This window comes from Protomyctophum bolini, assembly GCF_963924005.1.
Source record: "Protomyctophum bolini genome assembly, chromosome: 22".
NCBI classification, from domain to species: domain Eukaryota; kingdom Metazoa; phylum Chordata; class Actinopteri; order Myctophiformes; family Myctophidae; genus Protomyctophum; species Protomyctophum bolini.
Genome location: NC_137883.1, coordinates 32,658,588 through 32,676,590, shown reverse-complemented (window position 1 = coordinate 32,676,590; position 18,003 = coordinate 32,658,588). Strand labels below are relative to the sequence as shown.

Sequence of the window (18,003 nt, the reverse complement as noted above, 5' to 3'; positions counted from 1 at the left end):
TAGGTATAGTTTTAGTCTTCTTTACTTTAATGTAGCGGTGCGTGATGAATTACCCATTGAGGGGATTTCATTTGTCATGGGGAATGACATCGCAGGTGGGAAAGTGTATCCTGTGTTGGAAGTGGTAGAACGTCCTGTGGTGGAATGTGCTGTTGAAAACGACACCCTGGCTATGAAATACCCTGAGGCTTTTCCAGCCTGTGTGATCACCCGTGCACAGTCATGCAAAACAGGGGATGATTCTGATTTGTCCGACTCCATTGTCATGCGCGCTCTCGCGAGTGACAAAACGTTGTCTGCCGCTCCTAAAGTGTTGACACAACTGCAGAGTGTTAATGCCAGGGGGGGGGAGGTAACTGGGGGTGGGAAAAATAACTTGATTCTGCCTGTAACCAGGGAAAGCCTTATCCAAGCACAGGGTGAGGATCCCACACTAAAGAAATGTCTAGCTGCTGTGGTGAGCCAAGAGGAAATCAAAACAAAGTGCATGGGCTACTTTAGCGACCAAGGGTTGTTAATGCGCAAGTGGTGTCCAAACGGAGCACAGGAATCGGAATGGAGCGCAGTGGTCCAGATTGTGGTTCCATCTGTCTATAGGCAGCAGGTCCTCTCGTTAGCACACGATCATGATTGGGCGGGGCATTTGGGTATTACAAAAACGAATCCTAAAACACTTCTTTTGGCCGGGGCTGAAACAAGCTGTGTCCCAATATTGTCGTACTTGTGCTATTTGTCAGCTAACGGGAAAACCTAATCAAACTATTCCTGCTGCGCCGCTCTGCCCAATTCCTGCTGTTGGGGAACCATTTGAGAGAGTTATTGTGGATTGTGTAGGGCCTTTGCCTCGTACCAAGGCTGGAAATCAGTACCTGTTGACCATCATGTGTGCTGCGACTAGATTTCCAGAGGCTATTCCTCTGCGCAACATAACTGCCACCTCAGTGTTGAAAGCTTTGACTAGGTTCTTTACTACATGGGGATTTTGTAAAGTGATCCAAACGGATCAGGGTACTAATTTCCTATCGAAAGTATTTAAGCAAGTAATGGAAACTCTGTCTGTACACCACGTCATCTCGAGCGCATATCACCCGGAGTCTCAGGGGGCGCTCGAACGGTGGCATCAGACACTGAAATCCATGTTGCGTAAATACTGCTTTGAGGCTAAACGGAGTTGGGATGACGGGATTCCATTCGTGTTGTTTGCTGCTCGTGATGCAGTGCAGGAATCCCTAGGGTTTGCGCCTAATGAATTGGTGTTCGGACATACGGTCCGCGGCCCCCTTAAGGTCCTGAAGGACAAGCTGATGGCCGCTGACGTGAGTCCCGATACCAATGTGTTAGATTTTGTTACAAAACTTAGAAGTCGGCTCGAGAAAGCGTGTTCTCTGGCTAAAGAGTGGCTGAGGGCTTCTCAGACAGAGATGAAGAGGCGTCATGACAAAGTTGCGGTTAAGCGCATCTTTAAGGCAGGCGATCAAGTACTAGCCTTATTGCCTGTTCAGGGCTCTGCTCTATCAGCCCGGTTTTCAGGTCCTTTCGTGATTCTGGAGAAAATCAGCGACACTAACTATGTGATTGGAACTCCCGACAGGAGGCGTAAGAGCCGGGTCTGTCACGTCAACATGTTGAAGGAATTCCATGTGAGGGGAGTAGGGTTAACGGTGGTAGCGCCACGTTTTCCCCCTGCAGAGAGTGAGGATGGCCAGGTTAATTCTGTGGATTTGCAGGCTGCAGAGGACGATGGGTTGGTGTTGCGAGCATCACCTGCACCCGAGGGTCGCCTCTGGAACTCGGACATGCTGATCAAGTTGCCTGACACTCTCGCTCACCTACGCAGTGAGCACCAACGTGACGTCATGAGGTTAGTGAGGGAATTCCCTATGTTATTCGGGGATGTCCCCACTCGCACCACCGTGTGTGAGCATGATATTGATGTGCAGGATGCACGGCCTATTAAACAGCACGCTTATCGCGTAAACCCAACTAAGCGTGCATTGTTGAGAAAGGAGGCAGAATATCTCCTTGCGAATAACCTGGCACGGACAAGTTCAAGTCCATGGAGTAGTCCTTGTTTATTGCAGCTTAAGAGCGATGGCAGTCCTAGATTCTGTACGGATTATAGGAGGGTAAATGCGGTAACGGTCCAAGACGCGTTCCCTTTGCCGAGGATGGAAGACTGTGTGGATAATATAGGGTCTGCTGCTTTTGTCACTAAGTTGGATTTGTTAAAAGGGTACTGGCAGGTTCCCTTAACGCGCCGTGCCTCTCAGATTTCTGCGTTTGTCACACCGGATCATTTTCTCCAGTATAATGTGATGGCATTCGGCATGTGTAATGCACCCGCTACCTTTCAGCGAATGGTTAATATTGTGTTGGAGGGGGTGCCAAATTGTAATGCATACTTGGACGATTTAATCGTTTATTCTGGGAATTGGCACGATCATATTGAACGCCTACATACAGTGTTCACCCGGTTAGCTAAGGCTGCGCTGACATTGAACCTGGCCAAGTGCGAGTTCGGCAAAGCTACCGTAACGTACTTGGGACGGCAAGTAGGTCAGGGACAGGTGCGGCCTATTGAGGCTAAAGTCGCTGCCATCACTGCCTACCCCGCTCCTACTACGGTGCGAGAGTTGCGCCGGTTTCTTGGTATGGCTGGATACTACAGAGGGTTTTGCAAAAACTTCTCTACGGTTGCCTATCCCCTCACCAGGTTGTTGAGCCCTTCGAACCCCTTTATATGGTCTCTTGAATGTCGATATGCATTTGAAACTGTCAAATCTCTCCTGTGTAGCGCGCCGGTCCTAGCTGCTCCCGAATTCAGTCGCCCGTTCTCCCTGGAGGTGGACGCGAGTGCTGTGGGGGCTGGGGCTGTCCTACAACAGGAGGATGCGAGTGGACTTGTCCATCCCGTTTGCTACTTCTCCCGGAAATTCAATAAGTACCAGGTGAAGTATGCAACTGTGGAGAAAGAGGCCTTGGCTGTGTTGTTTGCGCTGCAGTTCTTTGAAGTGTACGTGGGGTCGAGTCCGTTACCGGTGGTCTGTTACACCGACCACAACCCCTTGGTATTCCTGCAGCGCATGCGCAATCACAACCAGCGTCTCATGAGATGGGCAATTCTCATTCAGGACTATAATTTGGAGATTCGACACAAAAAGGGGTCAGATAATGTAATGGCAGATGCCCTGTCTAGAGTCTGGTAGAAATAGGGTCAAACTGTGTTTGATTTGGGGGTGGGGGTGTTACATACTCGGGGAGTATGTTTATAGTTATGAGATGATAAAGTAATGATTATATTTATGTATATATATATATATCATATGATAACGGTTTATATTTATGTGTATATATATGTATATATAATATATCATGAATGGGTTGCATTGTACAGAGTGCTGATCAACACTTTCAGTCACAGGTCTGGTCTGCTGTGGGGCGTGGAGGCGGAGACGAACCATCAACCTCCTTGCTGTCTGCCCACCTCCTAGTCACCAGGAGCCAATCCGCGCTCAGAGGACTAACTGTGAAGACTACTTAGCTGCACCTGTGTCATGCACTCATTGGCATTGTCTCTCAGTCACCTCATACTGAGCAGTACTTTGTCCATGGTGTAGGAGCTAACTAAGACGCTCAAAATCTGTTTAATAAGTATAGGCCAGGGGCTAAACCTGTGTGTGGTCCCCTGAGCTTTATTTCAGTAATTGGTGGTTCAGAGCTAAAAAGATACAACTGATTATAATTATATATATATATAGAGATATATAATATATAATATATATATTTACGGCGTATGGGTGCGTACTTTTTGTAAATCTTTGTTAGGCAGTAGTTAGCGTAGACAGTTTAGGTAGATTGACTTTGTGTATATTTCATTTCATTCATTGGTTAGAGTTAGGTAAGAGTGTTGTGCGATACTTTAGAATAGGGCTAGATAGTTTTGATGATTTCTTTGAGTTGCCCCATATAGCCTGTCTTTTCGTTTGTATTTCCAGTTGTCCATCTTTATTGTTTGTTATTATTATGATACCTTATATTGATAACGTGAATAAATAACAATTATCACGCCAGCCGTGTTGCATCGTCTCCTTATACCCCTAGACCTGAAAAGGGGAATGTAACAGTGGCCTATAGGTTTTATGTATAGTTATAGGTATAGTTTTAGTCTTCGTGGCCTATAGGTTTTATGTATAGTTATAGGTATAGTTTTAGTCTTCGTGGCCTATAGGTTTTATGTATAGTTATAGGTATAGTTTTAGTCTTCGTGGCCTATAGGTTTTATGTATAGTTATAGGTATAGTTTTAGTCTTCGTGGCCTATAGGTTTTATGTATAGTTATAGGTATAGTTTTAGTCTTCGTGGCCTATAGGTTTTATGTATAGTTATAGGTATAGTTTTAGTCTTCGTGGCCTATAGGTTTTATGTATAGTTATAGGTATAGTTTTAGTCTTCGTGGCCTATAGGTTTTATGTATAGTTATAGGTATAGTTTTAGTCTTCGTGGCCTATAGGTTTTATGTATAGTTATAGGTATAGTTTTAGTCTTCGTGGCCTATAGGTTGTATGTATAGTTATAGGTATAGTTTTAGTCTTCGTGGCCTATAGGTTTTATGTATAGTTATAGGTATAGTTTTAGTCTTCGTGGCCTATAGGTTTTATGTATAGTTATAGGTATAGTTTTAGTCTTCGTGGCCTATAGGTTTTATGTATAGTTATAGGTATAGTTTTAGTCTTCGTGGCCTATAGGTTTTATGTATAGTTATAGGTATAGTTTTAGTCTTCGTGGCCTATAGGTTTTATGTATAGTTATAGGTATAGTTTTAGTCTTCGTGGCCTATAGGTTTTATGTATAGTTATAGGTATAGTTTTAGTCTTCGTGGCCTATAGGTTTTATGTATAGTTATAGGTATAGTTTTAGTCTTCGTGGCCTATAGGTTTTATGTATAGTTATAGGTATAGTTTTAGTCTTCGTGGCCTATAGGTTTTATTTCGTTTTTTGTGTAATTTTCCTCTGTGAAAAAAAAGGACAGAAAGAACGGAGGAGAAATGAATTAGAGCTGGCAGAGAGAGAGAGAATATGTATAGAGAGAGAGGCCAGTGTGTGTGTGTGTGTGCGTGTGTGTGTGCGTGTGCGTGTATGAGTCATCCCAGGCCCCGCGTCCCCCTGAGGTGGGGGTGGGGTGTACTCCCCCCCCGCCCCCCCCGGGCCGGGCCCCCCAGTCATTAAATCGGCTGGCTCCGGGCCAAGCACTTTATACACAAGGAGAGAGAGAGAGAGAGAGAGAGAGAGAGAGACAGACAGAGAGGGAGAGGGAGAGGGAGAGGGAGAGAGACACAGAGAGAGAGAGACACAGAGAGAGAGAGAGAGACAGACAGACAGACAGACAGACAGACAGACAGACAGACAGACAGACAGACAGACAGACAGACAGACGGACAGACAGACAGACAGACAGACAGACAGACAGACAGACAGACAGACAGACAGACAGACAGAGGGAGAGAGAGAGACAGAGAGAGAGAGAGAGAGAGAGAGAGAGAGAGAGAGAGAGAGAGAGAGAGAGTCTCTTTTTTAACTGCATGTCTGTAGAAAATAAATCACGCTGTGTGAATAATATATCTGTGGGTTGAGGGGATTGGCAGGGGGGGGAGGGGGGGGATAGTGGAGGGGGGGAGAGGGTGAGTTATAGCCGTCTCCATCCATGCGTTACGCCCCCCTCCCCTTCCCCCGAACGCGCACGCTCTCTCTCTCTCTCTTTCTCTCTCTCTGTCTCTCGCTCTCTCTCTCTCTCTCTCGCCAGATGTGCTCAGAGAAAAGCCAGAAATACACAATGTAGAAAAAACACCCCCAAAAAACATTAGCTATAGGTAGTAGGTAGCCTTTTTTCTCCCCTTTTGTGTGTGTGCGTGCGTGTGTGTGTGTGTGTGTGTGTGTGTGTGTGTGTGTGTGTGTGTGTGCGTGCGTGTGTGTGTGCGTGCGTGTGTGTGTTGCAGAGAGAGAGGCCCCACCTGGGAGAGGCAGAAGGTATACCAGGTTCTCTATACGGCTGGCTGGATCTGTGTCGACGAGGTCGGACAATTATAATTTTTTGTAATTTTCATAATGTTACGATTTGTGTACCTTCATGATGCTCAGTGACATCATAGAAGGTAGCTTTGTTTCCCCGCCCACATCTCTGCTTTTTTTCTACAGGCAGTTGTTTAGTAAAGTTCCCAGCTCCATTTTTAAAGGAATATTTCTTTATATAATATGCACGTTTTCACGGATTTTGCCCAAACCAGTGACTACAACATGACATAAGTTACCATTCTGATGACTACAAACCAGTGACTACAACATGACATAAGTTACCATCCTGAGGACTACAAACCAGTGACTACAACATGACATAAGTTACCCTCCTGATGACGAGTAAGACGCGCAAACGCGGGAAGCGAACGCAGCTCATACATATTTGGGTTTTGGACGAATAGCTGCTTTGGGGACTCCTTATATGGTGCCCCTTTTGTGCCCATATATGGAGCTGAGTGATTGCTGATGCAACACACTCCATATTTGGATAGCGGGACAGACACACACACAGACAGACAGACAGACAGACAGACAGACAGACAGACAGACAGACAGACAGACAGACAGACAGACAGACAGACAGACAGACAGACATGATCTGCTAGGTCTCATAGTAAGTGCTCACTGCATTCGCAACTACAAACCAGTGACTACAACATGACATAAGTTACCATCCTGAGGACTACAAACCAGTGACTACAACATGACATAAGTTACCATCCTGAGGACTACAAACCAGTGACTACAACATGACGTAAGTTACCATCCTGAGGACTACAAACCAGTGACTACAACATGACATAAGTTACCATCCTGAGGACTACAAACCAGTGACTACAACATGACATAAGTTACCATCCTGAGGACTACAAACCAGTGACTACAACATGACATAAGTTACCATCCTGAGGACTACAAACCAGTGACTACAACATGACGTAAATTACCATCCTGAGGACTACAAACCAGTGACTACAACATGACATAAGTTACCATCCTGAGGACTACAAACCAGTGACTACAACATGACATAAGTTACCATCCTGAGGACTACAAACCAGTCACTACAACATGACATAAGTTACCATCCTGAGGACTACAAACCAGTGACTACAACATGACATAAGTTACCATCCGCTCCCGACCGGATCATGAACCGGATCATGAATGCTACCCAGGCTAGTTCATGTGTGTGTGTGTGTTCTTACCAGTAAGACACGGACTGGAACAGCGGCCCTGGATCTGGATCTGTCCCGGCTCCAGTCTGCTGTTCTGGAAGGACATCACGCCTTGCTCTCCGAACACGGCCCCACCTCTCTTCCGGCTCCGCCCGCTCCGCTCCTCCTCTTCCTCCCTCCCCGCGAACAGCTCAGAGACCAGCTCCGGGCTCCGCAGCGATTGGCCGCCGTAGCCGCCCGCGAAGCTGCCGATTGGCTGTCCCATCTGGTGGGCGTGGAAGTGCGCCTGGGCCAGGCCGTGGGACGACTCCAGCGGCCGCTTGGAGGAAGAGCCCTGATTGGTTGACAGGACAACAGTTAATATATTATTAAAAAATATATATAAAAAGTAGTAGGTAGGAGAATTCTGGATAAACCATTTTCTTAGCTTATTCTGATGTCGAGTGGAAGATTATCCGATTAATAATAACATTTTTTTAAAAGCAAGTAAAAACATTTGATTAGTTTGCCAGCTTAGGTGTTTCATGCATCTGGTTAGGATGCCTCTCGGGATCCGCCCCAGGAGGAAGTCACTAATGTTGCTCTGGAGAGGAGAGGGGAAGTCTGGAGCTCTCTGGTGGAGCTGTTGCCCCCGCGACCCGACTACGGATAAGCGGTTGAAGACAGATGGATGGATGGTTTGCGGCCGTAACCCTTTCTTTACCTGATTGGCCAGCTGGGAGCGGTCACTGAGCATGGCGAGGCGTGCGCTGGTCTTGGCGCCGCTGAACAGACCGCCGAGCTCCTGGCGGTCCCGGGCACTCAGCAGGGCCTCCCCGTGGCGGTCCCGGGCCTCCTGGCGGTCCCGGGCCCTCAGAGGGGCCTCCCCGTGGCGGTCTCGGGCCTCCTGGCGGTCCCGGGCCCTCAGAGGGGCCTCCCCATGGCGGTCCCGGGCCTCCTGGCGGTCCCGGGCCCTCAGAGGGGCCTCCCCGTGGCGGTCCCGGGCCGACAACAGCAGGGCCTCGTCCTTGTGCTTGTGTTTGTGCTTGTGCTTCCTCTTGTGAAGGCGGGGGCCCCCGAGGCCCCCCACCGAGCCGGGGGGCCCACCCAGCGAGGACGGCACCGAGGAGCCTCCCTGCAAGCAGGCGGAGGTGGAGCAGGTTATCGTTAGGCATGTATGATGGAACACATCTATTCAAATCAATTACAATCCACCCTTTTGTCAAGTCCCGCCCCTGGTTGTGCCCCTCTCTTCTGGCACCCATTGGTTGCTGTTTAGTGGTTGGACAAAAATCCTCTCTCTCTCCATCCACACTACCATTGAAATAACATGTTTTTCAGTTGCTTCGTATTGATATTCTGTGCATTAAATTCTTGTTTTAAACTAGGTGTCAGTAAAAAGGAACATCACAGGTGCAGCACGGTGACTCGGCACATCTTGTTTGTTTTTAGTTTTTTCAAAAAATTATGTTATAGTGAATTCAACATAAACAGGGCGGAACAAGTCAGAAAGAGCCGGATTGAGCTGGTTATTTAGCATTTAGCAGACGCTCTCTCGATATCATCCTGATGACTACAAAACAATGACTACAACATGACGTAAACGATATCATCCTGATGACTACAAAACAATGACTACAACACGACGTAAATGATTATCATCCGCATCCCGACTGGATCATGAACCCCGAAATAGGAATGCTAACGCCCGGTGTGCTAACCTGTACCTGCAAGGGGCTGACGGAGCGCGCCTGCAGCTTGGAGGCGGACAGGCCCCCTGCGGAGCGGGCCTGCAGCTTGGAGGCCTGCAGCTTGGAGGCCTGCAGACCCCCGGCGGCGTGGAAGGCCTTGGGCGGCGGTACGGCGGGCCTCATGAAGGGCGACGGGGGTCCCAGCGCCGGGTGGTGGTGGTGGTGGTGGGACAGGTAGAGGGGCCCCGGGGGGCCGGCAGCGGGGTAGTAGCCCAGGCTCAGGGGAGGGGGGCCCGGGTAAGGCATGGCGTAAGGCGCTGCAGCAAATCAAATCAAATCAAATCAAATCACCCGATTATTTATAAACGCACAATTTCCATTGTATCAAAAGTGCATCAACACGAATGACAGATATAGAGAGAACACAGCAAAAAGACCACTACAGACAATAAAAGCACAATTATGAGCAAACTAATAATAATAATAATAATAATAAAACTTTATTTGTATAGCACCTTTCATGACATGAAATGCAGCTCAAAGTGCTTTACAGAGCAATGGAGAAAAAAAGAAAAGAAAAGCAAGGCATAAAACATTAAAAAACAAGAGCAGTAATGCAATACAGTGAGGACATGAATAACAAAAAATGTATGGGTCTTGAGCTGTGCTTTTAAAATGTCTACAGAGGCTGCCTGTCGAAAGTACAGTGGGAGTTTGTTCCACGCCGTCGCCCCAAAGAAGCAAAAAGCTGCTTCCCCGTATTTTTTAGTTGCCATTTGTTTAGGCAAAGCGAGCAGTCCAGCAGTGGAAGACCTTGCTAACTAAGGTTAGCATTAAAAAAAATCTAACGATATACTGGTTTAACCCATTCTGACCGGGCACCCATTTTGGTGTTAGCATCATGTTATGCTTTACCTATTGAAAAATAGCAGATCTACAAGCTCATATCGCGCCACCGAGTGGCGCGATACGAGCTTGTAGGTCTGCTATTTTTGAAAAATTCGAAGAACGACTGACATTTTTAGAATCTGATCTCAGGTCAGAATGGGTTCATCAGACCAGTGTGTGTCCAGTGGAAACCTCGTATGAATCTGATCTCAGGTCAGAATGGGTTCATCAGACCAGTGTGTGTCCCAGTGGAAACCTCGTATGAATCTGATCTCAGGTCAGAATGGGTTAAAAACAAGAACAAGGTCACCGGGCAATCAAATGCTTGGGAGTAAAACAGGGTTTTAAGTCTGGACTTAAAAAACGTTAATGGAGGGGGAGGTTCTGATGGAGTAGGGGATGGCGTTCCACAGCCTAGGGGCTGCGACCCAGAAGGCACGGTCGCCTCTGAGCCTCAACTTGGTTCTCGGGACATCTAGAAGCTCAAGGTCTGTGGATCTGAGGCCATAATATTAACAGAGACGGCACCGGATTTCTCCTTCCATCCACTTTGCATTAAGTTGCTCTAAAAAGCGCATGAGGCGATTTCACTCCTCCTTCTGGGTAGGAACAGAGTGCATTCTGGGATAGATTGGGCCCAAACACATGAACGCGCTGGCGCCGTTGACTATCATTGCACGTGCTCACATGCGTTCGCGTATGCAACAGCGTTCACGTGTCATCATGAACGTGACAGCCAATGACAGCCAACGGACCAGCGCGTTCATGTGTTTGGGCCAGCGCTGCAAATTCGGGGTGCCGTCTCTATTCATATATACTCTAAGATCTGAGGTGCCTAATATAAGTGGTGGGCGTATTAAGACAGAGGAGAATGCTTTATGTACAAGCCAACATGCTGGTCCATAAATGTCATCATTGTACTACGGATTGCACCCGTCTCTCTACACAGCTCCGCTGTGGGTGAAGTACAAGAAGGAGAGCTTATACGCAAACTGCAAGTATAGCCTATAATGACTGTCTTAGAATCCTGTTTAAAAAAACCCCAGGAGCACTAGAGCCAGTGGGCTTTTCTGTTCATTGGGTCTCACTACGTTCATGGCTCTGTTGAGGAACCTGATATTCAAGTTCATGAGCAGGTTGCATCGCTCACTGAATGGACTCATTGGACAGATGACAGACCCATGAGGCCGTAGTTCTGTAAGGTACACTTCTACCATCAGAGGACACTGAATGGACTCATTGGACAGACGACAGACCCGGGCCGTAGTTCTGTAAGGTACACTTCTACCATCAGAGGACACTGAATGGACTCATTGGACAGACGACAGACCCGGGCCGTAGTTCTGGTGGCATCAGTGCCTCGCCTAGAGTTGTAACCTGTGGGGCTGCAGGGTAAATGTACTGTATTTCTTTATGTTCTTCATTTATTTTTATTCTCGTATATGTGATGTACTGTCTTACCTTGTGGGCCACGAGCCTGTAATAAAGTTTATATTCTAATAGCAGATCTACAAGCTCATAGCGCGCCACCGAGTGGCGCGCTACGAGCTTGTAGGTCTGGCTATTTTTGAAAAATCGAAGAACGACTGACATTTTTTAGAATCTGATCTCAGGTCAGAATGGGTTAATCAGACCAGTGTGTGTGTCCAGTGGAAACCTCGTATGAATCTGATCTCAGGTCAGAATGGGTTAAGGTGGTATTCTACCTGCATAGTAGTTCCCCCCCGGCAGGGCGTGGTGGTATCCTCCGCCGTAGCCCTGGACGAAGGGCGACAGCTTGCTGGACGACGAGGAGGCGGACGAGGAGGAGGAGGCCGCGCCGACGGCGTTCGGCTCGCCGATACCGCCGGTAACCTTGGCGGGGCGGCCGGGCCGGCGCCGCTGCTGCTTGGCCGCCGCCTTCAGCTCGGCGCTGCTCCGGCGGAGGAACGCCGGGTCGCACGGCGGCGGGTACGAGGGGTCGTAGGTCACGGGGTAGTAGTGGTGGAAGTTGAGGCGGAAGATGGACGGGTACGGGGGGTGGGTCGGGAAGCAGGCGTAGCGCCGGTGGGACACGCGCAGCTGCTGCAGCTTCAGCACCACCTGGGAACGCACACGCACGCACACACGCACACACGCACACACACACACACACAGACATACACACACACACACACACGCACACACACACACACACGCACACACGTACACACACACGCACACACACACGCACACGAGGACACGTGCATGTAAATATCAGGAGTGTGACCACTAACCACCTGCACAAGAACACACACACACACACACACACACACACACGAGGACACGTATGCGTAAATATCTCTAGTGCCGTCTTTTTGAGCACATACCACAACGGGCATCTGGTTAGGATGCCTCTCGGGCGTCTCCCCCTAGGGAGACCAAGGACCAGATGGAGGGATTACATCTCCAAACTGGCCTTGGATCCCCCAGGAGGAAGTTACTAATGTTGCTCTGGAGAGGGAAGTCTGGAGCACTCTGGTGGTGGAGCTGTTGCCCCCACAACCCGACTACGGATAAGCGGTTGAAGATGTTTGGATGGATAGTCTATTCTACAAAGCTCTCAATGCGTCGCGGACACATTGAGAGACTATGTACTTTGGCTCATGCGTGTAAACAGAAGAAATGCTGTCGTCATCTCCAGAATCCAAATGACTGAGATGTGGAGCTGGAAGCCATGAGTGTCGCTCACCTCTTCCAGCTCAGACAGGAAGTGAAGGTGGTCGCGGCTCTGCAGGCACTTCCTCTTCCTGCGGTGGTGCTTCTGCTTCTTCTCCTGCTGCGACAGGAAGCCGTCGACCGCCGCCTGCCGCTCGCACCGCGCTCTGCTGCCCCTGCTGGACGCCTCCAGCACGGCAGCCTCCGGAGTCTCGAAGCCGCACAGGTCGAAAGAGTACCTTGGGGAACAACGCACGCACGCGCACACACACATACACACACACACGCACGCACGCACACGCGCGCACACGCACACACACACACACACACACACAGCGTGTAACTACACAATGCACTCAGAAGAGTTGCAGGAGTCGCATGTTCAGGAGGTGTTTCTCTAAGCCATGCTAACACCCTTTTGGTGTTAGCATTAGGTTATGCTTTAGCTATTGAAAAATAGCAGATCTACAAGTGGCGTGCTACGAGCTTTAGAAGCTTTAGAATCTGATCTCAGGTCCAAATGGGTTAAAGGGATCCCTGGCTAATGAGACAAATATGTCTTAAAACAAGTATTACAAAAAAATACCAAAAAAAAAACCCCACCTATTTTATTTCTTTCATAAATAGAGAATATTTCAGATGTACATTTCGGATGTAATTTGTGCCTTTGTAGCGCGAGGCTGCCGCCATGTAAAAGCTTCTGACGAAAGGTAAAGAGTGTGTGCGTGTTCCAATGATACTAGAGTGTGTGTAGCGAGTGTGTGTGTGTGTGTGTGTGTGTGTGTGTGTGTGTGTGTGTGTGTGTGTGGGGGGGAGGGGGGGGCAAGTCCTAGGAATTAATAGTTTAGCATGTGCGGAAACTGCCTCCCCCTGGCCAGCCTGATGGAGGGGAAAGGAACTGGTTGGAATAACGTGTTCCTTCCACGCGCTACGACGTCCAACCAGGGAAACTCCCCCCTGTCAGGTGTAAAGGAGCAACTTGGACACTCAGGCATGAAGGAAGCATGAGTTCAAGTCCGTTGCTCTCCCCTTGTCCCCCATATATGGGGACTAGGTTGGTCTCCCCTTGTCTCCCATATATGGGGACTAGGTTGGTCTCCCCTTGTCCCCCATATATGGGGACTAGGTTGGTCTCCCCTTGTCCCCCATATATGGGGACTAGGTTGGTCTATTTTGTCCCCCATATATGGGGACTAGGTTGGTCTATTTTGTCCCCCATATATGGGGACTAGGTTGGTCTCCCCTTGTCCCCCATATATGGGGACTAGGTTGGTCTATTTTGTCCCCCATATATGGGGACTAGGTTGGTCTCCCCTTGTCCCCCATATATGGGGACTAGGTTGGTCTCCCCTTGTCCCCCATATATGGGGACTAGGTTGGTCTCCCCTTGTCCCCCTATATATGGGGACTAGGTTGCTCTCCCCTTGTCCCCCATATATGGGGACTAGGTTGCTCTCCCCTTGTCCCCCATATATGGGGACTAGGTTGCTCTCCCCTTGTCCCCCATATATGGGGACTAGGTTGCTCTCCCCTTGTCCCCCATATATGGGGACTAGGTTGGTCTCCCCTTGTCCCCCATATATGGGGACTAGGTTGGTCTATTTTGTCCCCCATATATGGGGACTAGGTTGGTCTCCCCTTGTCCCCCATATATGGGGACTAGGTTGCTCTCCCCTTGTCCCCCATATATGGGGACTAGGTTGCTCTCCCCTTGTCCCCCATATATGGGGACTAGGTTGCTCTCCCCTTGTCCCCCATATATGGGGACTAGGTTGGTCTCCCCTTGTCCCCCATATATGGGGACTAGGTTGGTGGAGGGTCTGTAGAGCCCAGGATCACATTAGATGATTGACACAGGGGGGAAAAATGGGTTACAAAATCGTGGGATAAAAAAAAAAAAAAAAAAAAAAAAAGCATGTGCGTGCGTGCGTGCGTGCGTGTCGGTCGGTGTACCTGCGGCGCGAGGACGAGGCCGACGCCTTCTCCGTCTGGTCCGACGTGCTGTTGTTGTCGGTCCCGATGCCGCTGTCGGAGGGGATGGTCTCCTCGCTGTGCGACTCGCTGATGGGCGACAGCGTCGCCTCCTTCACCGACGACGCCCCGTTCTCCGACAGGTGCGAGGGCGAGTTGGCCGCCAGCAGCCGGGGCGGGGACAGCTTCCAGCCCGCCGCCGCCCCCGACAGGAGGAAGCCCCCTCCCCCTCCCCCTGCCGCTGCCCCCGCCCCCCTGGAGGCCGCGGACGACGGCGGCGGCGGCTTGGCCGGCAGGGCCGAGATGGGCTGCAGGCTGGGCATGGCGGCCTCCGGGTGGTGGTGGTGGTGGTGATGACCTCCGCCGTGACCTCTCAGGACGGAGCCGGGAGGAGACGCTGCGTGTGGAAGAGGTCAGAGGTCACTACTGTGGTCAGAGGAGAGCGCCCGGGTCCTGACGTCACTCGCGGCGGGAGGCATGCTTTGGTTCGACATAGCATAGCATAGGTCCGACCCGACTGGATTACGGTTGGTGAGGGGAGCGTTAAGGGTTGGGTTGAGGGTTAAGGTTAGGTTTAGTTAGGTGTGTGCTGCCCCGTGGGGTGCATGCTTTTGGTTAGACATGATACCATTGATGCGATGATCTCAAACCCTCACCCTAACCCTAACCTCCCACGGGGCAGCACACCTAAACCTAACCTTAACCCTCTCCCAACCCTTAACGCACCCCTCACCAACCTTAATCCGGTCGTTTTAAGGCACCCCTCACCAACCTTAATCTGGTCGTTTTAACGCACCCCTCACCAACCTTAATCTGGTCGTTTTAACGCACCCCTCACCAACCTTAATCTGGTCGTTTGAAGGCACCCCTCACCAACCTTAATCCAGTCGGACCAATGCTATGTCTAACCAAAGTATGCCTCCCGCCCCGTGGGAGGTTAGAGTTAGGGCTAGGGTTAGAGATATCGGACCAATGGTATGTCTAACCAAAGTGTGCCTCCCGCCCCGTGGGAGGTTAGGGTTAGGGTGAGGGTTTGAGATATCGGTCTAACCAAAAGCCTCCCTCGCACCCTTCACTCGCTCATCCCCTGGTTCATGGAAGTCTTTCTCTGCGGGGGATTATAATACAAATTAAAAGTGCATGAACCGGTGGACTTAGCGCCCTCTACCGATATTGATGTCAGACTTCGGTGCTCAGTTAGTACCACTATGGAGCCAGCAGGGGGAGACACTGTGTGGAAGGTAAGGGGTCACTGTAGTAATGTAGTTTAAATAGCATTTCTAAAACCGCAAAGGCTACTAACCTTGAGCGGAAGGCACTAGGAGGCTCTCGTAGAGGCTGGAGACACCGGAGGGCCTGTCCCTGCCCGCCCACTTCATGGAGGGGTCGGAGGGTCTGTCTCCACCCCACCTGGAGGGGTCGGAGGGTCTGTCTCCGCCCCCTCCCCACCTGGAGGGGTCCGAGGGTCTGTCTCCGCCCCCTCCCCACCTGGAGGGGTCGGAGGGTCTGTCTCCGCCCCCTCCCCACCTGGAGGGGTCCGAGGGTCTGTCTCCGCCCCCTCCCCACCTGGAGGGGTCCGAGGGTCTGTCTCCGCCCCCTCCCCACCTGGAGCCGGGGTTGGACACCTGGCTGTCTCTGCCCCCGGCCCACCTGGTGGAGCCGGGGTTGGGCACCTGGAGGCTGGTCTCGGAGCGCGGCTTCCTCCCTCTCTTCTTCCCGATGTAGATGGTCCCCCGCTTGCTCACGTTGATCTGCTTCCCCAGGCGAGCCTCGATGCTGGACGCCACGGCGCTCATGGCCGACGACACGGGAGCGCCGGGCGACTTGAGCGCCAGGCTGCCGTTCTGAGCCGAACCTGGAGCCACAACGTTGGAGCGATTGGTGGGCAAATCAACAGGAAGTCGATCAATGGGTTAAAGGAGAATTCCACACTAAAAGGCTTTCTTACCTTTCTTTGTAGTTGTTACGTCCCCATCAAAGAGGTCCAGGTGTTATTTTGTATTATATATATATATATATATTGAATTGAATGGGGCGTTGGGGTGTTGTGCTAATTTGCTTATTTCCATCGCTCAAAATTATAATTTCTTTGTATATATATCCTCTCTTCATAATGTAAATAATAACCCAAGCGGCACACTTTACTACTTATTTAGATGGAAATAAGCGAATTAGCACAACACCCCATACATCCCATTCAATTCAATGCAATTCATTGAGGGCTTATGGTAGGGGGAAATAGCCAATAAGGAGCTTTTGCACAAACTAACAACCTGGACCTCTTTGATGGGGACGTAACAACTACAAAGAAAGGTAAGAAAGCCTTTTAGTGTGGAATTCTCCTTTAAAGCGTGTAGGGGGAAATCTGAGACTTTTCAGGGAACTTTTTAGGGGAGACTAGAAGCATCTACAGCCCAGGATACCTGGTTAACGAAGCTAGCGTCCGTCGATATAGCATGCTGTCTAAAGGAACATTCTTAACATTTTGTGGAGAAAGACACTGCATGAAAGGAGGAGTTAACGGCCAATTATAGGCACTAGATTTGCCCGTAAACCTCACGTTTAGCAGCATATACAGTTAATTGCGAACACAGTGAGCACTTACTATGAGACCTAGCAGATCATGTCTGTGTGTCTGTGTGTGTGTGTGTGTGTGTGTGTCCCCTTTGTGCCCATATATGGAGCTGAGTGATTTGTTTGTGATTGATGCAACACACTCCATATTTGGACGTATAGCTGCTTTGGGGACTCCTTGGTTATGGCTAAGTTAAAAACTTAACTTAACTTAAAAAATAACTTAAAAAAAAATCTTTAAAAAAAAACAAATATGTACGAGCTGCGTTCGCTTCCCGCGTTTGCGCGTCTTACTGGTATACAGTAGTATACAGGTGTGATGGTACATTACGGGAGTTTACTGGAGTTTGTTGGAAAAGTTTAACGGGAGTTTCCTGTGAAATACACATCCGTATTCCATTATTTTTGCGCAGTGAGAGAAGGACAAATTCAAAGAAACAATAAACATAACGAAAACAAAACAAAGACACAAATAAACCAAAAAAAAGCAACAGGAGAAGAGGTGACCAACCTGACAGGATCTCGTTCAGGATGCTCTGGACCTTCCCCAGCCTCAGCTTGGCAACGGGCCTGGGGGCGTGTCCTGGCCTGCCGGGCCGGGCGTGTCCCCCCGGCCTGCCGCGCTTCAGTTTCAGCCCGCCGGAGGCTGCGGGGGCACCACCAGGGACTAGGGCTGCAACGATATGGACATAATTCCATATCTCGGTATTTACGCCAAATATTGCCGAAATCGATACGATACGCGATATTACCGTTAAAATGTCATATTATGTGTTGAAAACATTGAAAACAAAACATATACTTCATTGTCTATTTTTCTATTTATTCCTATTTATTATATATTACTGTACATACTCTACATTCTGTACATTCAACTACAAGTATATTTATTCCCATTACTGCATTACTGTATTGCACTCTGGTTGGACGCCACCATTCATTTCATTGTCAAAGTATTTGTATACTATGTGCAG

The 18,003-nt window shown here is 49.4% G+C and overlaps 1 protein-coding gene across 1 annotated transcript in view; it reads right to left on the bottom strand.

The window, feature by feature from the left end:
- Positions 1 to 18,003, bottom strand: part of setbp1 (SET binding protein 1) — a 73,872-nt gene that overhangs the window by 6,252 nt on the left and 49,617 nt on the right. The window contains exons 8-15 of the mRNA XM_080755757.1: positions 17,541 to 17,702; positions 15,759 to 16,310; positions 14,438 to 14,852; positions 12,519 to 12,723; positions 11,515 to 11,890; positions 8,957 to 9,237; positions 7,954 to 8,364; positions 7,281 to 7,584 (exon numbers count right to left, since the gene is read on the bottom strand). Of these exons, the coding sequence (XP_080611883.1) occupies positions 7,281 to 7,584; positions 7,954 to 8,364; positions 8,957 to 9,237; positions 11,515 to 11,890; positions 12,519 to 12,723; positions 14,438 to 14,852; positions 15,759 to 16,310; positions 17,541 to 17,702 (2,706 nt within the window). The remainder of the gene's footprint in view (positions 1 to 7,280; positions 7,585 to 7,953; positions 8,365 to 8,956; positions 9,238 to 11,514; positions 11,891 to 12,518; positions 12,724 to 14,437; positions 14,853 to 15,758; positions 16,311 to 17,540; positions 17,703 to 18,003) is intronic.